Genomic DNA, 22,939 nt, shown 5'->3' with positions numbered 1-22,939 from the left:
CTTTAAAACCTAATCTTTTAACACGATATCCGACGCTTTAGGCCTATGTACCATTGGATCACTCAATGGAGCCCTTACATTACCATATGCTCTCTGTACACCTAGTGTCATGACTGAAGGAATACCAAGCTCATCATCCAACCTCTCTGAACCACTAGAATCTCCATCAAATCCCAAATGACTAGTAGATGCATTATTACCATCCAACACTTTTTTCTAATCTTTTTCCTTACTTGCAATACTTATAGATGCAACTAAAGATATTAGGGTACTTATTAGTCTCCCAAACCAAGGGCTAACTATAGATATAGTATCAGATAATGTTTCTGGTCCACTAAGGCTCCGTGATACTTTCTTTTCATCATCATCATCCAATGCATCACTACTAGATACATACCAACTGCTCATCTTATTAAAAATAACATCTCTACTCACTCTGAACTCACCTATAAAAGGGTTATAATAGCGATACCCTTTTTGCTCTAAAGAGTATCAAATGAAGATATATTTCACGGCCTTTGGATCAAGCTTCTTTTGTAGTTCATCAAGCATATAAACATACGCAATATAACCAAACACTTTCAAGTTTGACATATCTGGCTTCTTACTTATAAAGCATTTTTTGGGGATCATTCCATGAACTGCAACTATAGAAGTTCTATTCATAATATAGACAACAGTATGAACAGCTTCACATCAAAAATGTTTTGACAAATTCTTTTTGTCCATCAATGCTTATACAACTTCTACAATATGCATAATTTTTCTCTTTGCAAACCCATTTTGTTGTGAAATATGCCTACAAGTAAATTCTCTTAATTCCATGAGACCTCAAAAATTCACTAAACTCATTAGAGAGATACTCTTCTCCTCCATCTAATCTTAAACACTTAACTTTCAAGCCTATTTCTGTTTCAATAGTAGACTTGAAAATTTTGAAGTGCTCAAACACCACTCTTTTCCTTTATAAAATATATCCATAGCTTTTTTGAATAATCATTAATAAACGTGACAAAATATCTATTGCCATCAAGAGATATGTTTTATATAGACCCTTAAACATTTATATACACAATATCAAATATATGTCTACTCACATCTCTATCATGTGAAAAATGTTATATTATTTGCTTACTAAATTGACATGCTTCACACACTTTATGAAATTCTACAACTATAAAAGCAAACCTCCCTATAACCAATCCTTTGGATTGCATTAATTACAACCTTTGCACATTTTTATGTCAAATACGTTTGTGTTATATTTCAATGTCTCCAACCACTCATTTGCCTTTAGCATACATAGCAGCATTCATAGCAAGAATTCCAACATCTAAAGTGAATATGCGATCAACTCTACTTCCTTTTACAATCAACATATTATACTTATCATTAATATCTTCCACAAAGCAATCTTTTGCATTAAATCGAACCTACAGCCCTTGCTCTACCATCTGACTAACAAACACTAAATTCTTTATGATAGATGGCACATATAATACATCTGACAGATTCTTTGTCTAACCATTATGCAAGGATAAGAGAACCTTTCCAATGTGTAAAATTAGATAGCATGAGTCATCACCCATTTATACATAACCTAGATTTTGTAAATCTTTCATCTCTCCAAGCCATTCAACATGGCTTGTCATGTGATTAGATGCACCTAAATCAGCATACCATACATCATCATGTGTCCCCTTTTCTATAATAGCATTCATCATATGCTACACATAATAAATATACGCTCATTTTTGTCTTCATCCTATTGTGAAGACGATGCATACTTTCTTACTACAATTTACCACTGCAAATATCATTTTTCTTAGCATAACATTGAGCTGCAATATAGCTTGCTTTGCCACAATAAAGACAAACAACATCAAATTTGCTAAAACCTCTAGTCTACAATCCACCTCTTCCTCTAGAGTACCCCCTACCTCTAAAGTTTCCACGGCCTTCTAAAACCTACATTTCACCAAAGTGCTGATTTAGTTTATTTTGCTAGTTATTACCAATGTATCCCATACCGCGGTCTCTTAAAGAGAATATGCCACGTCCCCTTCCTGAACTTAAGTAAAATGCTTGGATCTATTCATCACTTCTTTCAAATGATTCACCCTACATGTTAATCTTTTCAGTAATCATGAGAGAGACAAACTCATTAAAAACTGGAAACAGCTTCCGTACAAATACAGAAGTGATATGATTTTCAAACCTTCTTATTATTAAAACCACCTAAGGTAGATGAAACCAAATCATCATCATCACGAATTGCATCAATAGCTACTAAGATATCTGCAATGCTTTTCACCTTCAAAACATACTCATTTACAAATATCTTTCATTTCTTCAAGATATTCAACTCTTACTTAAGTTGAATCTTCCATGCCTTTGTATTTACTAAAAACATATTCTCAAAGATTATCCAAGCTACATGTGAAGTTTCTGCATTTCTGATATGTCCCAACATAGTGTTATCAATGACTACACATAGCCAATACATAACATTTTTGTATTTTGCATTTCATTATTTACACACCTTTAATTCTTCTCAGTTGTACGATTACTTAGCTCAAGCTTATTTTCTTTCCCTAAAATGAACTCATACAAATCTTTTCCAATAAAAAAGTTTGTCACACGAAACTTCCATGATGGGTAATTATTCTTGTCCAACTTCTCAATAATGGGGTTTCCACTGTTCTCTACCATTTTCACAAATTTAATACAAAACAATAAGCAAGTCTTTTACAATCTTCTACAACAAGTGCACAACAACACATCAAACCTCTTTCACTAACTACTTAACATTACATGTAATCTGCAATCTATTTGATATAAAACTTGTGTTTGCTTCCTAGCAAACAACTCAAAACTTATAGACTCGAAATCTGTAAAATGTGCACTCACTTTCAGTCGACACAACTGAAATGATAGTATACCCTGAAACTGTTGTCCACAACCTTACGAGTCTAAAACGAGACTCGAAACAGCCTCAGATGGCCAAAAAAGTAATGGAAAAGCCCTAAAGGGCCAATTTGCAAAATATACACTGATTTGATCGCATACCAAATCTCACAAAAAATCTGAGATTTTTGCTCTGCCATACTTTTGGTGCCTCCATAGGTACTATCCAAGACAGAGAGTGGAAAAATGGAAGAGCTTTTTACCCATTGCTTGCTTGCTCGAATCCTTGTTTCTTCTCCTTCACTTCAGCCTTCAAAACCAACCTCTCTCAGTGGCGCTGAAACCGATCTTCTTTCTTGGAAAGGGTGGTAATTTGCTAACTAAGCACCAAATTACAACAATCAGCAACAAATGGACACAACTTAAATTGCACAAATTACCTAAATAATCTCAAACATTCCACACCTTGTTGGCCCCAGAACTAACACCTCTTTCGGTATTTCTTTAACTTCATTGCTAATGGAATGAGTACGAGCTGAGATTCACAATCTCCTTTGCTGTTCCAAAAGTCCCTTTGCTATAACAACAATCAACAATCAATTCGGGCCAATCGCCCCTTGATTTTTCACCAAGCACTTGCACAAATGGAACCACCAACCAGCCAAATGCTGCTCAATTACAATGAATGAGCTGGCATCTAAATTCCTTAACAATTACACAAATTTTAAGTGCTTAATTCAATGTGCGATGCCTTCACTAATTGGCATGGGTCCTAAGGTGGCTATCAAACACTAATTTGTGCAGAAATTTAGGGTTTACAACAAAGATCTCTTTGCTGTCCCCACTAAATTTGGCTAAGATCTGCTCAAAATGGCTAAGCAATGTCGCGATCTCTTGAGAATGGATTGGAGAAGGTGAGAAAAAGCCAAGATAAGAGAGAAATCTGATTTTCTTCATGAGAAAACCCTACATTTAGCATGTTGCTTACTCCATCCAGTATTTAATACAATCATCTATACTGTCAGGCACCTCCAAAATGTTGTCACCTTATGAACAATGCTATTGCAAATCCCTAGAAGGTGACTCCTTGCTAGCCCCTGCATGCGTTCTCTCTCTCTCTCTCTCTCTCTCTCTCTCTCTCTCTCTCCAAACTATAAACTAACTGAATGACTGAGACCTAGCCCCCAAAAACGTTTTCTCAATTTGCATGGGCATTTTTGCCAAGTTGCAACCTTCTAAACCCATTTTTTAGCATTATCTAATCATTTAATTAATTTTCAAAATTAAATAGTCCTGAAAATTAATTCCAACCCTTTTGACCCTACCCAAAATTAAATGTGCCTATCCATAATTAAATTAGCTAGGCCATTTGCAACCTGGAGTGGTCCCCAACCTCTGTTGATCCTTAAACTAGCATTAATTAATTAATCAATACTAGTCCCTACTGTCACCACCAACACTTATTGGCCAAATAACTATCCTAGGGTCAAAGCGAATACTAATTGACCCCCAAAACCTAGCTAGCATAACTTATCACAACTTTTGCCTTTGACAACTACTACATCCTCAGGGTCCTTGGCCTATTACCATGAAATAATTGCCATGTGTATCACATGCTAAACAACCTTGCATATTTGATAAATAACTTAATCATCATCGGTGATCTGATATAATACAATGATACAATGATAATCATATACAACAAAGAACCACCAAAGTAGAACTATGGATACCCAAGCAATAGGTGATTAAGCTACCACCAAGGTGCCTCGGAGAGAACTTGAGGTCAAAGTCGATCGCACTAGCTCCTGAAAATAGAGAAGAGCCAAAACAGATCTCAGTGTCTGTCAACAATGCCTCGCAGTAGTATACAAGACTATCCTATCAAAAATGCCACTAAACATATATAACCATGGATTTCCCGCCTTTGACCAAGACCGCCAAAGTGTCCCCTCATGTGAGCTCAAGACTAGGAGCCAAGCCCGCTCTCTATAAAAAAGAAAACAACTTATCATTAACCTGGATATCAATTCCAACTTCAGGATTTGAACCTCCCAAACTTCAGTCAATGCGTTAAAAATATTCCTCTCTAAAACCTGTGCACTTGTGAACCTGTATAGATGAGGCGTGGCTGCCCTATCTTATCACCCTCTTTATACTCTCTCTGGCACCAGAGAGTTCTAAGGGATGACCACATCACAAGGACTAGAAAGCAGTTGAGGAAGGGCCAATCAAGCCCTTCCCATGATCTAAAGAAGTGGATCCCTTCCGCACCACCGCGGACTTCTTCTTGGCCGGATGATCAAAGTCAGAGTCTAAGGAAGAGGATGATGCGTCGGAGAAGGCCCCATCCCACTGCTTCTTATTCCATGAGGCTGCTAACTTCTTGCAATCCTTCCACAAGTGACCCTTCTTACCACAGTGATAACACTGGGCCTTCGACTTCTTCCTATCAACCCTCTAAAGTTGTAAAGGCCTCACTAGAATCACTATAATGAGATGAGAGCCTCCCTTGTAAATGCAAAGATGTCTCATGCTCAAGCAACATCGAGGACATATGGGTAAAGCTCACAGGTGTAGAGGAGGTATGCGCTCTCAAAGCATTCGCTACTCCAAACTCTAGGGGGAGCTTGTAGAGTGCCGTATCCACGAGATGTGCCTCTGGAAGGGCAGACTGCATGTATCGAAGCTGATCCTGTATCTATGTAACACGGAGCAAAAAGGACCGAATGGTGTCCTTGGACTCAAACTTCATCTGTTGAAGCTGTCCATAAAGGATCACAACACGCATGGGGAAGGTGCCTCATACAATATTTGAAGCTTCAACTGTATCTCTAGTGATGTCCTACAGGAGGTAATCACCAGTAAAACTTCTTTAGAAACACACCGAAGCAGTGTACAATATGCACAAGCATCATTTGAATCCCATGCAAGCACAGCTTCCTCATGGTTGTCCTCATCAAAATCTTTGGGAAGAGAAAAAGAATGCTGAGGCCAAGGAATAGATTTACATAAAATGTACGAAATCTGCTTCTACATAAACCAAGCTTTCATCACAGCACTCCATGTAAGATAATCACGTCCATGTAACTTATCATCTCTGCAAAAGTGCATGGAGGAGCCATCTGGAGGGAAGAAGAAGAAAAGGTAGAGAATAGAGGGTATATGGAGAGGAAATACAGGCAAACCAACAGCAAAGACTTCACAAAATGAGAGTTCACATGTAGGTAACCAAAAATCTGATCAGCAACAAAAGCCAACTGCTACAAAATAAAGAAAAACCAGTCCAAAACTGCCAAAAACAACAAAAACGGCCTGTACAAACAATTGTCCAGCTACGGATAGGGGTAGAAAACCAAAAAATCGCAGACTGGTGGAGCAGTGAATGCAGTCAACTTACGATTATAGCCTGAAATCCAAGCACATGCTGAAAACGCAGATTGCCAGTCTGAAAAATACAAGCCTTATCAAAAGGGGAAGCAAGACTTGTAATCAGCAAAAGAATTGCAACAGGAACCGAGAGTCTGCAATCTGATACCATGTCAAAAGCGGTGCAACAATGGAAGCATAGACAAGTGCTGAAATAAATTGTTGAACACGAGAAAGGAGCAAAAGAACAAAAGAACACTCCAAAAGAAGAGAACTCAGAGATGTGCTCAGGAAATGGAATCCATATACCAAAAACATGAATGATGCTTACAACAGTAAGTCATGGGCTACTTGGGCACCAACATTGACTCCTCTCGCCAACAAGAAGACCACCTGAAGAATGATGATGATTGAATGAGAGAAGGAGGAGCCATTGAATAAATAGGCCCAAATATATGCCAAATATAGCAGTTGGTCAATCAGCAATAAATGTCTAAATAATTATTAAAATGACCACTATAAAATGCCTAAATTACCCACTAATATCAAGCATAGCCCAAACTCAAACATGAGCTAACTAGACTGCTAACATTGGCACATCGTCATGAAAAGGCCTCAATAAGCTGACATGAAGGGCATTGTGTATCCGCCAATGTGGAGGTAATTTCAGTCGATATACCACATCAATGATCTTCTCCAATACCTAGAAGGACCGATAGTATCTCATACTCAACTTCATATACAATCTTTCTTTTCCTTTCATCTTTTTCAGCCTTGCCTTTTCAAAACACAGCAATACATAATCGCCCTCTACAAATTGCAAAGCACGACTATGACGATCAATTGCCCTCTTTTGCTTTTCCTGTGATCTCTGAAGTGCATACTTTATCTTTGCATAGGCTGCATCTAAGTTTTCCACATTGCAGCCAATCTCAAAGATCTTATCCTTAATTTGCAAAATAGGTGGTACCTTCTTGCCACCCTCAACCACCTCAAATGGAGCTTTGCCCTAGAACTATGCACTGTGTTATAAGCAAACTCAACCAATTGCAAATGCTGGTCCCACTATGTCTTGTGGCCCAAAACATAGCACCTCAAAAGATCTAACACTATGGAATTTGCATCCTCAGACTCACCATATGTCTACAAATGGAAGGACGATAAGAATTTTAGTGTGGTATCCATATTCTCAAACAACCCCTTCCAAAACAAACTGGTTATTCAAGGATCTCAATCACTAACAATCGACTTTGGAATACCATGATACTTAAAGATGTGCCGCAAAAACAATCGTGCCATATAATTAGCCTTTATTTTCTTCCTCACCGAAATGAAATGGGCTTGTTTGCTAAGCTTGCAAATGATAGTCCATATCACATCATGCTTTTTTTTAGTTAGTTGGTGGGGATGGGGATGGCGAGTGAGTGGGTGCGTGGGTGCATGGGGATGGTGTGTGGTGGTGGTGCGGGGTGAACAGTTGACTAGGCACAACCAAACAAGTCCACATGGGATCCAACGAGTCGTAGAAATTACACGGCACAACGGACAGAATCTAAGCAAGGAGTAGAGAACACATAGCAAATCTATCAAGAATAGAGACTACTTTAATTTCAAACAAACTGATGCAAAGATGACTCTGTGCACCCGTGCGCTTCCATTGTGAAGCTTAGATGGTAATCCGAACAGATGATAGGCGAAGAGCTTAAGGGTAGCTGGAAGAACTCTGACTGGATAAAAGATAGATTGACAATGGCTTTAGAGGGATCTTCCTTTTATTGCCCGGGAATGTCGTCTCATCGGCATGTCCAACCATATTATGAACCTTCCCTAATCAGCCAAGGAATATTTCCTTTACCATCAGGCCAGAGACACTACCCCCAGACCCCCATCAAGGGGGTAGAATTGTGCCTTGAGTTGCTACTAATATAACTACTCTATCTAACCCAAAGGCTAGATCCACAAAGATCACCTTTTTGCCATTTGGTCACATAGACATCATCTGACATACAAGTCAGGACCCACCCAATGTCCGTACTCACACATGGCTTCTCCTCATAATGGGGGCCTTACAACTTGCTTAGAGCACCATGGATCATTGATGGCACCTTACGAGGGTGGAGCATTGAACATATCTAACACGAGTCATACACAATGGAGTTGATCGAGCAGATGAACCTATCCATCAAATGTGGACAACTATACTAGGGATACCATCAATGAAGTTCAAGAAAGTTGAGGACTTTGATGATCTTAGTCCTTGGGGATACCATCGATGAGGTTCAAGGAAGTTAACGACCTTGATAATCTTAGTCCTTGAGCAAATATTGGCACACAATGAAAAAAAATAAAAGGTAAAGGTTCCTATCGCTCGCTATCTGGTGACCATCTGAAGTGTATGGAGGGGGGTGACTCAATAGACTCACCTTAGTTGTTGTAGCTTTATCTCGAGGCTTTTCAACTAGAACCAACTTTGGTTGTGCCTCCATCAGGCTCAGGAAAGTATAGAACCGGAGCATTGTATGATGCTCAAGGGAAGGTAGAATTTCCACTCTCTCATACATATAAGCTCAGATATCTAGAGATTATTTGATGAACTTTATATTCATCCAAGGTACTATTTGCTAATCGTATATCTTGCTTTCAGATCTACTATCATTAGTGCACTACTCATCATTGCTTATGCAGTTGTGTATAAATGCTTACAATGGGATTGGGTATCATACTAACAACTCTGGATTGTAAATCCACACGAGGACATGGTTATGAAAGCAACTGGTACACATGTTGCTTGGATCATTTGTGGTCTATGTCATTGTATTTTTGGTTGGTATGCCTTTGGTTTCTACATGCATACAACTAGGGTCAATTGCCATTTTTCAAGAGGGGGGTATGTCACGAGCATGTGAATTTACTCCTAGACATTTGGACACATATAACCATGCATGGGAAGTCTCAAATGTGGCCTAGACCATTCATAGGACAAAGGAAATGGTTTACTTCCTAAGGTCAATGCACTGGTTAAATGCGACACATAAAAATGCATGGGCCATTAGTGGGACAAAGGAAATGCATGGGGGTGTCGGATGGTCAAAAAATATGGGACAAAAACCCTAAATACATTGTGCCCTGATCTGAACCTGGACACATAATCTAAACATACATCCATGCAGCCTCATAGTCTAATAGCCCCATCACCTGTGAATCTGACGACATGATCTTTGCAGTGCTGCATCTCCATCGGGTGCCCTGTACCAGATCATATCTCAAAACTTATCAGGAGAATTTAGCATATAAGGAGCACTAGAGGGTGGTTATTAATATACATAAATCCCATACTCCATGAACCAACAGAGCACTACAGCATGCTGTGATAGATAGGGACCACATGTAGCAATACTCTATGATGACTATAGGGCTCAGTATGGTAGTCTGCCTGGACTCATGGCTCTGATAGCTTATCCCCTTCTTCCCTTGATCGGAGCATCATGCCAATGATGTGGTTCCCTGTACATTTTCTACTTTCTTGTATGTGTTACAGTTTGTACTTGATATTGACTTTCAGTGATATAAGTTATAAAGGCATTTGTATGCACTTTAAAAGGTCCACACGATGCCATGTTTGATCTCATATACAGAACCAGAAAGCTGTGCTTGAACTGCGTACTTTTCCTCGTACAGAATACGTACAAAGATAGAAAGTTGTACCTAAACTTGTATCCCACACTATATCTAACTATCCTTGAGCTCTTTTAGATCACATAGATATAACAAACAGTCGTTAGCAGCTCACGAAGCCATTAAAGAACAAAAAAGCAAATGCATTAGTGTGATTGAAATGCATCACGTAGACTAGATCAAAACACAAAATGAGAACTATTTCGATACAGGGTTGGTAGCAAAAACCAGCAACTGAGAGAGACAGAACCTCAGATCGGATAGCCCGATGAGTAACTTTAACAGGCACCTTGCCCTTTTGGATCCCATGTGCTCCATTCTGAAAACTTGCAACTTTTGGGTCACAATTTTGTCTGATTTCATTACTGTTGCCATTATTTGTATCGGTCACATCAGAAGATGCATCCTCAATAGGATAAGACGGCCTAAAACAGTTCACAGGAGCAACAGATTTATGCCTTGAAACTTTAGCGGTTGCACTAGGAGAATCTTCCTCTTTGTAACTGAGCAGATGCTCCTCTGAGAGATGAGTGATAAAAGACGGGGTAAAGGATTTAGTCTCTACAGTAGAATGCTTGCGTCGAAAGAACTCAAAGCAGCTGCAGCAGTCCATGAATGAAAGCAGATATGGGCAATAATAGCTGGATGTTCCCCAATCGTCGCATATATATTATGATAACAACTAAATGATTTGGAAGGCTCAATGCTTCTGACCATCTTGACGAAACTGTAAGGAAAAGGAAGCGAGCATGGTGCTTGCTACCGGATCACATACTGAAAGGAAACCTGGAAGGTCCCATTCAACGAGTTGCTCCCCAAGAAGGACTTTCAGAAAGGATGGCCGATCGAGTGTTGCCTTCGAGTGTCAAAATGGAGGAACCGCAGGCGTATGGTGCTTGCTGCCGGATCACATGCAAAATGCAACTGAAAGGAAAACAGGGAGGTTGCATTCAAAGACTGGCTCCGCAAGAAGGCCTTTCAGAAACGACGGCTGATCGGGTGTTGCCTTTGAGTGTCAATATGGAAGAAGCGCATGCATTTGTCTGGCGGAACCCTAATCAGAGCTTGTCCACCATAGCCAGCTGCGTGCGCTGCCAGTGGCGGCAGGAGCAATGAATTGTTTGCTTGCAAAGACGATCACCAAAGAAACACAGGTGCAATACCATTTGTTACATTTTGACGAACCTGCCCGGACACGCAGGGAGAAACCGAAACGTTGACCTTATTTCCGGAAAACATCCTGCATTTTTTATAGGTCGCCAGTCGCCTGGTCCCACCTCGTCCGTCATCGGCACAACTTTTTAACACGTCAATAAAAAAAGAAGATATTTTTGATAGCAAGTACAAATTTATTTACTTTCAATATTTCGAATTTTTAATGTATTTCCTGTTTAAAATTAGTGGGAAATTAGATCATATATTCATCACTTTAAACGCAAAGTAAAATAGTTTCACTTTTAAATAGTTATATTGTAAAGCAAATACAGAATTTTTCGCCTTTAAAAAACGGGGCAAACCCTAAGCCGAGCACATTCTTTACAAGCCTGTATTGTATCTAACCTTTCTTTTTTTCGGTCATCTATCGAATGAAATCCAATCTTGATGATAAAACAAGATCAAGATTCAAGTTCATGAGCTTATTTTCTTAGTTCAAAACAAGTGTGCCCTGAGAGAGAGAGAGTACGAGCACTTTAGTATTGGGAGGTTATAGTTTCAAATGATAGTACAAAAAACTCTACATCAGTACCTATATTGAATACCAACCCCCATAAAAGGCTTGCATTTCCTTACGAGATTATTAGTCAAAAAGATTCATCAATGTACATTGATGCCAAAAGTGATCATTTCATTTTATTGGCTATAATTACAAGGTCAGGTGTAGATTGTGCAATTTTGAAAACACATTCAATCCAAAACCACACATGGTTGGACATGGGTTTTGGATGGGAAGCCAAGTGTATTTGTGGCACAAGGGACTTGACCTTGCCAACAGTATGACGTGAGGTTGTTGCCCCATCTTTTTGTCCAAATGAAAGGATAAAATGCTTATGTTCAAAGCTAAAATTATGAAATCAACAACTCATGGAGTTTGAACCACAAAGGTGAACCCAACAACCTTCAAAACCAATGGTTGTCTATTTCAACTATGATGAGAACATCTCCAAAGTTAAGTCAAAGCAATTGAAGGTATTAAGCAGTCCAAGTTTATGGTACTCACAGCTACTTGAAGTTAGATTAATAAGCAATACAAAAAGGACATATTCTAGGGGAAAAGTGCCATGTTAGTCCTATTCAGTGTCTCATGCTTTGCTTGCACAGCAAAAACAACATGAAACCTAGAATCGGCAATATGAGTGAGACAACACACTAAATAAGTACTTGAATGGAAGTGAAGCATGGAAACATATCAATGTTGTGTTGCAACAACTTGAAACAAGTTGCACATGATATTTGGACCACATGGATAACTTTACCCAAGTTGGGATCCCTTACTAAAAGTCATCCTCATGCATATATCAAATGTAGCATACACATGTTATTTGTCTTATCCAAACTCACTTATGCTACATATCAATTCTTTCATATGTTTTCGATTGCTATCAGCAACAGTTTCTTCATAATATGGTCCATGGTGAGAATTAAAGATGATGAAATTTGGATCTCATCTTTCTATAAATTGGACTTGGTATAAATTTATTATTCCAAGGATACCTTGTTGACATTCTTTCAAAAGAAATTATCAATTGAGGTTTTATTTTATCCACTCTAACCATTGGCCACCAATAGGCCTACAATATGTAAGTGCTTGATTGAAAATTTGTCACATCAAGCATATGCAACTTGCATCCTTCCCTCCTTGTCAAAATCAACTTGAAAATGACAACATGATCATTAAAAAAATAGAGCATGGTCGTCCTCTTGAGTCCCACCACACTTAGTGCACCCTTAAAGATAATTTAATTGATTGCTTGACATTGAACAACTTGTTCATCTTACATGTTGAGGACCTCACCCTTAATACTATCTTTCAAGAAATCACTCCCCCCATACTCCCCTACTTTTATGACTAAAGCGGGTTGAAAGTCAACATCAATCTTTAAGGTTTATCTTATATCAACGTCTCTAAGCCACAAACTCATACATAGCCCCAACATGATCTTCACAATATTGAGGATAACCATTCAAGGAAAACCATAGACCTGTAAGCTTTTCGCCATTATTATGACTTAATGATATTAGATGTAGAACAAATACATGAGTTATGATCTTCTTCTAGTCTTCAACGTGCTTGATAAAGAAGTGCCACTTGCATCAAAATCATGAACTTCGTTCGTGCAACCTAGCTCCTAAAGCCCTCTAAACTAGAAGACTTCAATATTACAAGTACCATGTATTAAATTGATTATAGTCGTTGGGCCTATTAACACTTTTAACAAAGTAAGTTGTAGTGCTTAGATGAGTATTTCAAACCTTGCACGCTCAGGATGTACTTCATAGCATTAACTTTAGAGTTAAGCCTCACTATAGGTATAGTCCTTCAGCCATTAAACATGTGGAGCCTTTTGGATAGGCAACTAGGCCATCTGGCCACTAAATTGATAACACCTCATCTTGAAAGGATAGAAGGATATTAGGTCCATGAGAGCTCATATAATGAAATATTGGATGAGGACTCTTGTTGTTTCAAGAGCTTGATCTCTCTCTCTCTCTCTCTCTCTCTCTCTCTCTCTCTCTCTCTCTCTCTCTCTCTCTCTCTCTCTCTCTCTCTCTCTCTCTCTCTCTCTCTCTCTCTCTCTCTCTCTCTCTCTCTCTCTCTCTCTCTCTCTCTCTCTCTCTCTCTCTCTCTCTCTCTCTCTCTCTCTCTCTCTCTCTCTCTCTCTCTCTCTCTCTTTGAGCTATGGAAGCAAGGGAGGAAGAAGAGATGTAAGCAAAAGATTCACCTGCACTTGGTCTCTCACTCAAATAAATCCCACATTATCTCTCCCTCACTCTCAAGCAATGGTTGCCACAATATAGTAGACAAAAAGATAGGAGAATAGAAACTTAAAAACTACACATACAAGGATGAGCCCTCTTTCCACTTTTACACATGGCATAAGTTAGGGTTTCAATTTTCATATTTCAATTGGCATCCTCCCTAGGAGAGTAGAAACACAAAAACTGCACATAGAAGAATGAGCCCTTTGTCCACTTTTACACATTTTATACATTAGGATTAGGGTCTTCATATTTGATTCGGCATCATCCCCTTATCTATTGGGCTTATGACTAGTCCTCCTACTTGATGCATACACTAGCATTTTGAGGACATGGTTTACATGTCAACAAATAGAATTGGTCTACAACCTTTAAGTGTTTGTTTAGGGCCTTCTTTTTATTCTTCTTATGTTGGGAGGTCTATAGGGATTGGAGTTTATGCCACCCTTTGTGCCTAGGCTTTGATAATTTTGATAATCCTTCAATAAATCTCTTGATCATACATGGATATCTCCAGTTCTTCACGCAATTCCCATGACACTTCACCGTTCCCATTCATGGTGAATCTACTACCCACAAGTCTATATAGTGAAGTTGTGATGGTGTCACTCTTGGTGGTTTCATGGCTATTGCAACACCCTCTTGTTGTGGATTTGGATGGTTGAATGTACTCCTAATGCACCTCCTTTGCATCATGCAACTAAAGATGGAGCTCTTGTCACTCTTTAATGGCTCTAGCATTGTCTTTTGAGCTAATCACAAAGGCTTTCAAATCTAGTTACACTCCTCAAAGTATGGCTTATCCCATTAAATTGGTCTTGAGAAGTAATGGTTAATACAACATGCCACCCCATTAGAGATATGACATTGCTTCTTTGATTATTTACTTCTTTATCTAGGCCGCCCTCTTTGTAGCTCTTGTAAGATTGGTATAAAAGTTTGAAGATCACTAAGTGCAGCCACTAGGGGTGCTTCCTCCTTTACTTTCCCCTTTCTCTCGTTAGAATCTTCTTCCCATCTAGCCTTGGCCAAAATCCTTCACCTAATTGTTATGCCAATAAATCTTTTTTACTTTCTCATGTCTTCCTCAAAAGACATCATCATGGCCATTAGGGTGTCCTCATGTTCCTTGGAATGTGCTACCTCCTTGGTTTCAAATTCCTTCCTAAACTATCCTAGCACATATCAGAACTTGGCTTCTTCTTGTGGGTTGTTCCTAAAATATTACTTTTCATCATCATTCTTCTTCTTCTTCTTCACTTTCTCCTTCTTTCTCTCCTCTAAAAGTTTGGTTGCCTCTCTTTTCGTTTTCTTAACTAATCACTTTTTCTTGTTTTCTCCTCTTCAAATTGAATCCCTCTTTGTTGCTTGCTCTAGTGGGATTGTCCTAACAAGTGATGGGGCATTTGACCTTTGCAAGGCTACATGGATAATCTTGGTAAGAACACTACCACATACTACTATAAATTCTTGGGCATCTACAAGTGACACCTTGTCATCTAGCTTCTTGAAAGAGAACCCTCTCGACCCTTACAAAAACTTCATGAGCTATATAGGTAATGAGTATGTCCTCCACAAGTCCCTTTGAAATCTTGCCTAAGTAGGAGCCAAGTTGAATAAAGGTGGACATTGTGTGAAAAACTTGGGTGGTGACATCCAAGCCTTCCTCAAGTATGATGCTTATCAATAGGCTGTCATTGCTAACACCTGGTTTACTCCATTTCTTTGCTACAACCTTAGCCTTCCTATTCTTGTCATATCTATTTGTCTCATCCTTAGTGCTTCTTCCATTAGGCCTAATATGACTATGATGCCATAGCTTGTGGTGTCACTATTGATGCAAAGCATGACATACATTGTCTTTAGATAGGATTGATTAGTTCTAATGAACCTTGTGTGCAATGGAACCAAGGGGTTTGCCTATCACCCATGCATAAGTTTTCAAGTCACATTGTTCCACCACTCTCTTTATCATGTCATTACCCTTGATTAGCCAATCCAAGTTGTCGAGTGCTATACTTTAGCTCTTTAATGCTATAGAGTCATGGCTATAAGTTGAACTCTATATGCTATTCCTTACCGTTTCATCTCAATCGGGACTACTTCTTATCTTGTCATTGTCATTACAAATAATAAATAGTTTTCTCTTATGGAATTTCTAGTATGAGGGGTTGAACTTAAAAAATAAAAAATTTACCTCTATTACCTTTATCTTTACCTTATGCTACTTACAATCCCCTCCTCAAGAACATTTATTTTATGTACAATGGAAAGAGTGTTTTATTTATATATAAGAAAAAGTTTTAGCTTATGTCTTAGTCATCCACCAATTTTAGCCTTGACCTTAGGTATCCAATAGTCATAGGTTTGGTTATATTGTAGTTTTGCTAAGGGCTCTAGGTCTAATGGTTAGTATGCTAATGCACAAAGATAATTTGTGGTGTTATATAAAAATTTAGGTGCACCAAAGAAACTAGTAACTTGTGTGGTTGATGGTTTAAGTGCTTCCTTAAAATGTGTAGTGTGTTTCTTATATTGAAAAATTTATTTTATGTACAATGAAAATAGTGGTCTATTTATATACAAGCAAATTTTTTAGCTTAGGCCTTAGCCGTCCACCAATTTAGCCTAGACATTTGGTATCAACTATTCATAGGTTGGGTTATGAGCATGCTACAAAAGTTGTGGACAGTTATGGCACCTTGATAGCACTTTGTAATGGAGAGCTCATAGTTGAAACACTGAGACAGTGGATGAAAATATGGTTCTCTTTTACATGTGGGAAAATGCTTATCTTGGCATTGTGCTCGAACATTTCTTTACTCACAAACTTCAAGTTTTTAGCCCGTTGGCATGTCTCTTTCATTAAGTCACACATGCATAGTGTATTTATGTGTGCATAATTTCTAAATTTAAAATTACACGGAGACTGAGCCTAATGCTCGAGAATGATTTTAGAATAATTATTTGGGATTCCTAGGTATTATCTCTAATTCTCCGATTTGTCTTGGGGCACTTGATGCTGTTGTGCTATTTTTAGCTTTTTACATTTTGAGATGTGCTTTTGCTTCGAGCTTTTATTGTTATTACTTTGATGTAGTTAGTGTGTTGTTGGTTAGTGTTTTAGCTTTAAATTTGTATGCCCATCTATTCTTCAACTCTTTATAGATGGAATTGACAAAACATGGCCTTTGTATAGCCATCTATTATTCTTGAATGCTTTGTAGTTGGTCTTGAAAAAGGGTTAACATGCAGTCTCTTGAGGAAGACAATATAGTAGTTGAGGTGTATATGCAAGGCAAACTTTCTTGAGGAAGATGGTCTTCGATAGTTGGTGGTATTGGATGTCTTTGACTTTGGCGAAGTCTTTCATTTGGTCTTTGTCTTAATGGTCCTTTAGGTAAAGCTTTTGTAGCCAATGTTATTTTCAAGCATTGCCTTATCAATCTTATGATGACCTGCTTTATCTTACATTCACTTGGTGAAGATTTGAGAGTACCATAAAGTTTGTTCTAGCTCAAAACAATGGAATGATTTATGATAGCTTTGAAAGGTAGAGCCTGAGTGGAAGCATAAAAGTAGAAGCAAGAGCAGAGAAAGAGCTATGGCAGATCGAGCAAGAGAGAGAGAGATACTGTATGTGAGAACTCCAACATTCATAATGTGTGATCGGCATTCCCTTATTCAATAGTCAATGAAAGAATAAAGGTGAGAAGAGCACAAGAGAAAATGACAAAGTACAAATATACATAAAGTATAACATGATGAGGAATAGATGTCATCTCATCCTATGCTCATCATCTTTCTAAGGAAGGGAAAATGTTCTACTAAGAGACTTTTAGTGAGTAGATAAGTGGGATTCTTGTCAATTTGTCACAAGATCTTGACAAGCTTAATAGACTTTTCCTCTATCATTTCCCTAATGAAGCAATAACGCATCTCAATGTGCTTTGTTCTTCGCATGGAAGTCCTAATTCTTGGCCAAGTGAATAACTCGTAGAAAATCTCAACGTAGTGTAGAAGTAATACTAATACCATGGTCTACTGCACCAAATGCCCTAACCATATGGCCTCCCTGCAAGTCTAAGTGTTGTCTACAACATACTTTGGCTTGATAGTAGATAAGGCCATGCATTTCTATCCCCTGGGCATCCAAGAAACATCACCTCTAGCAAAAGTGAAGACATACCCAGAGATGGACTTACTACTATCTGCATATCATGCATAGTTGGAGTCAATATAATCCACGATTGTAGTATCATGGCCATCATAGTAGATGCACATATATGCAATGCCTTTCAAGTATCTCATGATACCCTTCACAGTGTCCCAATGTCATTGGCTAGATGTAATCATATAGCGTTGATAGGTGAAAATGAGTGACCGGGGACATGATGCTGCATGGGGTCAAGTGAAGTAACACATGCAAATATCTTTTTTTTGTCTTTTTAACACCTAACCATAGCGAGAGTCAAGTTGATAGGTGGAAATCCCAAGTGGTACCATGCATGTTCGACATGTGGTTGTGATATTTTAGTTTTGAGACACGTGCTTCATGCAATAATAGATATCCTCATACAAGGAATGTGTTCTCACTTTCAATTTTGAGTCCCTAAATGGAATTTTATGTGGCACGGGGCATGTTTGCCATCTAGTAACTGAGGGGAAGCAGGGGGTAGCTTGGTAGAATAGGGGAAAAAGTAAAAATATGAGGAGTTTTTTTTTTAAAGAGAGGGGGAGAAGGGTTCTACATAAGACAATTAGCGTATCAAAGAGAGAGAGAGAGAGAGAGAGAGAGAGAGAGAGAGAGAGAGAGAGAGAGAGAGAGAGAGAGAGAGAGAGAGAGAGAGAGAGAGAGAGAGAAGAACCTTGCAGTCTGAAGAGAAGGGAGAAATCTGATGCTTAGAAGAAGAAAAACAAGTTTTTAGAAGAAAGAGGCCGTGCAGCTGAAATTATCGAGGTCGTGGAGCATGATGGCATTATATTAAAGATGGGGTTATTGAAGCTAATTGATTGATGCGAGTTCTCGATTTTTAGATGATGGCAATAAGAGTCTTTCTTTTGTCTTGTTTTCTTCTATTGTTGTGTGGGGCACAGAGTATGCAGATCTATTCTGATGTATGAATATGAGTGAGAGACAATAGAGGGCTATTCTTTGTCGTGTTGAGAGTGATGTATGTTAGTTGTTTGCGTGAGACTTCCTGTTGGAAGAGAAGAATGGAAGCAAATGGCATCTACATCTAAAACTGGGTATGTGGTAGAGAATATGTATTATGGGCAGGTGTTGAATGCATGGAATCGAGTTAGTGGAAATTTGAAAGGATTTGCAACCATAAAAATGATGAATTAGAACTCATAACGTTCGAAGCTCCGTAACTCTTCATTAATGCAAGATATGCTAAGATATATCTACTGTTATGCTGAAATGATAATCTGAAATCAAAGAAAGTGTCCTCCCGTTTGCAAGTTTGTGCTTGTTGGAGCAAAGAAGTTATGTGTTTGCTATATAGAGAAGCATTGTATTTTTGCAATGCTCTATGAGGTAATTTCTATGCTACATGAGGCAACATGTGAATTCAGCAACATCTACACCACCAACTTGGTTTCCCATGAAAGTCATCATGATTATCCGTTGCTATATTAGTGTAAACTTTGTTTTGTTGTAGTAATGGAATGTCCACAACAGTGAAATGCTTGTAGCAGTTGAATTGGCATGAAAATTTACCTTATAAAGATTTGGTTACTTGCGTTTTCGGTTTGTATTTATGTGTGCTCTGAGAAAAGAAGAATAGAAAGGATCTACAACTAATTTTGCATTGCTTGAGGCAACCACACTTTATGGGGCAGTTTTCGCATAGGGCTGCCATCCCTAAAAATTTAGGAGTTGTGTGAATCTGAAAGCTTGTGTTGTAAGAGTCTCAACCATGGTTGTTTTTGCATAAGTTTCTCTCTAAAAATGGTAAATTCTGAGCTTGAAGGTTTAAATTGCTTAAGTATTGAGTTGAAGTCTCAGTGAGTAGTGAGTGATCAGGAATATTTGATCATGTGTTCAATGGTGCTATCTTCTGGGTTTCGTTGAGGGGAGATCCTCAATCTTTATCCTGTGGTGTTGTCTTCGTGGTTGTTAGAGGCCGACTACCCAATTCACCTACCAGCATGTCACAACTCCCATTGCAAATGCTATGTCAAGGTGAGTGGCTAATACATCAAATTGTCTACTACAAATGCATAAGGGATCTTGGCCATCTCAGCCTTTTGATCATTTGACTTGGGACAATTTCCTTGACTGACCTTCATGTGGGAAGGTAAAGGACAACCAATAGGCTTAACATCTTACATATGGAAGTACTCAACGACCTTCTATATGTACTCTTGTGATAAGTAAAGGAGTGCCTGAGAGTAATCACACGCAATGTGCATTCTAAAAATATGTGAGGTCTATCCCATGTCATTAATTTCAAAGCTATTCTTGAGCTAAGTTTTCAAAGCATCTAGCTTATCATGAGCTCTCCCAACAATCAACATATCATCCACACAAAGTACTAAGATAATAAGACTGTCATTACAAGCATTCTTGGTATAGAGACACATATCCATATCACTGCAGGAGTAAGACTACGATTGCATAAATGCACCAAACTTATGATACCATTCCCTATGTGCCTGCTTAAGACCATAAAGGCTTTTTCTCAACTTGCATAGTAGATGTTTTCTACCCCTTTCTTGAAAGCCCTTAGGCTATTGTATATAAATCTCATCATGCACGTCTTTATATAAGAAAGCCATCTTAACATCTATTTGATAGAGATCTAGATCTGACTAAGAAACCAAGGCTAATACTAAACATAGGGTAGTCATCTTGACTACAGGAGAAAATACCTCATCAAAGTCAACACCGCACTCTTGCTTAAAATCCTTAGCAACCAATCTAGGCTTATATGCTAGCTTGGGGGGTGTCTAGGGGTACTTTTCAACTTGTACACCCACTTGCATAGTAATGTATGTTTCCCATTGGGCAAAGGAACCAAATCCCATGTATGGTTTTTCTACAATGAGTTCTAATCTTATTGCATGGCCCTCTCCCGAGAGTGGCTATCACCTCTACACATGGCCTCCTTATAAGTAAGGGGCTAACAAAAAATTGTCACCATAACATAGTCCATGGAGGTTTCAAATTGATCAGACTATCTCTATTAGACATCTCAAAGTAGGTTGTGGGGCCTGTACATGCTATCTAATATTATGATCATGGACCATGGGAACATTAGCTGTTGTAGTTGTTTGCCCAGCTATACAATAACAGGAGGCACCTTCTAAAATATCACCATGCATGCCTCAACTATTGCTTAGGCTGCTTACACATTTTCTCCTCATGGAAAACAACATCATGGCTACATATGGCCTTTCTAGCTTGTAGATCCCATAAGTAATAACCCATCTTATCTACATCCCTATAATCAAGAAGATGCATTTCATTGATTTAGGATCTACCTTATTGTTTTTGTCCTTGGGAACATGTCAAAAAGTCTCACATCTAAAGACATGCAAATGAGCATATGATGGAGGTTTTCAAGACCATATCTCCTCTACAACTTGAAAACAAATAGTAGTACATGGGGATCTTTTTATCGTGTACAATATTAGTAACTGCCTCAACCCAAAAATGCTATGGTAAGTATGGCTAAGCATACTATGGACTCTCTTGAATCATCATGTTCATGCGCTCTACAACACCATTTTGGGGTGGGGTGTAAGGGGTGGTAAATTGATGCTTAATACCCCACTCATCACAAAACTTCTCAAATTCTTTAGAGATATATTTATCCCCATGATTAGATATTATGTATTTCAGCCTATAGCCATCTACTTCTTCTTAATAAGAGCAAGCCAGCACAGAAAGGTAGTCAACACATTTGATTTCTACTGTATGGGGTATGCCCCAACCTAATGTGAATAATAATCAATGAATGTAACAAAGTACTTTATGCCACCCAATTTGACATGGCATGGGACCACACATGTTGAAATACACAAGAGCTAGAGGCTTTTACCCATTCGTGTAATGCCAAACTTTTTATGAGAACTAAATGTTTGTCTAATTAAAGCATTTATATTCAAGAAACGAAAGATATTGCAAATGAGTAAGCATTTCATTTCTTTAAGGATATGTGCCCAAGGAGACAATGCCATAAAGATACATGTTGTATGTCAACCACAACCAAAACATGGGCAAGGGATCTAGATACAAATAAAGGATAGAGTTTACTAGCGTTGACACCTCAAGCAAAAACAAGATTCCCACGGGCAATTTTCCATGCAAAATCACCAAAAGATACATAATAGTTTGCATCATCCAACTATCTAGCAAATACAAGGCTTTTGATCAAAACCGATATATGATGTACATTATGTAGAGTAAAAGATCTTCTTTAAAAAAAACTGCAGCATTATATCCCCAATGCCAATAATATCCTATGCCAAGTCATTTCCTAGTCTAACAAAACCTGTTGTGCTCAGATAGGACTAAAACCAATCCCCATACAAAGTAACATGAAAAGAAGCTCTCGAATCAAGCAACCAACACTGAGAAAAAGTGGACGAGACATTAGTCAACAGACTAGTATTAAGAGAAGAAGCTGTTGAGATGTAATCATTATTTGAGTTAGGTTGCACTACATTTATTTCTTCAATCTCTACACTTGACTTACTAGGGACAATGATGCGATCATCTGACTTTTCTTGCACTTTTCCCTTGCCTTTCTCTTTGCACTTATCATTGTGCATCTTATGGCACTATGGCCAAATATAACCCTTCTTCCCATGATAATGACATGTAAGAGAGGCCTTACAACTATGGGACTTATTGTGAGTTTGCTTATACGAGATTAAGACTTCTCCGAGTCTCTACCACCATTGTGGTCATTACCACTCTTATTATTATGTCTACCCCTCTAACAATCAATGCATGAGAAGTATGGGCAGCATCCACATTTTTTTTTGTTTATCTCCT

At 38.4% G+C, this 22,939-nt stretch overlaps 1 protein-coding gene across 5 annotated transcripts in view; it reads right to left on the bottom strand.

Moving 5' to 3' along the window:
• Positions 1 to 11,177, bottom strand: part of LOC148010856 (serine/threonine-protein kinase GRIK1-like) — a 77,216-nt gene extending 66,039 nt beyond the window's left edge. For 2 of the 5 annotated variants that reach the window (XM_087672059.1, XM_087672058.1), the window contains exons 1-2: positions 10,202 to 11,176; positions 9,472 to 9,522 (exon numbers count right to left, since the gene is read on the bottom strand). In XM_087672059.1, coding sequence (XP_087528185.1) covers positions 9,472 to 9,522; positions 10,202 to 10,564 — 414 coding nt within the window. In that variant the 5' untranslated portion in view covers positions 10,565 to 11,176. Of the gene's footprint in view, positions 1 to 9,471; positions 9,523 to 10,201 lie in introns of all 5 variants that reach the window. The other 3 variants (XM_087672060.1, XM_087672061.1, XM_087672062.1) reach the window with 3 other exon arrangements.
• Positions 11,178 to 22,939: the final 11,762 nt, after the last annotated feature.

Source organism: Lygodium microphyllum, chromosome 29, assembly GCF_053477565.2.
Source record: "Lygodium microphyllum isolate KBCC chromosome 29, Lygodium_microphyllum_v1.1.10, whole genome shotgun sequence".
Lineage (NCBI taxonomy): Eukaryota > Viridiplantae > Streptophyta > Polypodiopsida > Schizaeales > Lygodiaceae > Lygodium > Lygodium microphyllum.
Note: the sequence above shows the minus strand (reverse complement) of the source record. Positions and strands in the feature narration are given on the sequence as shown.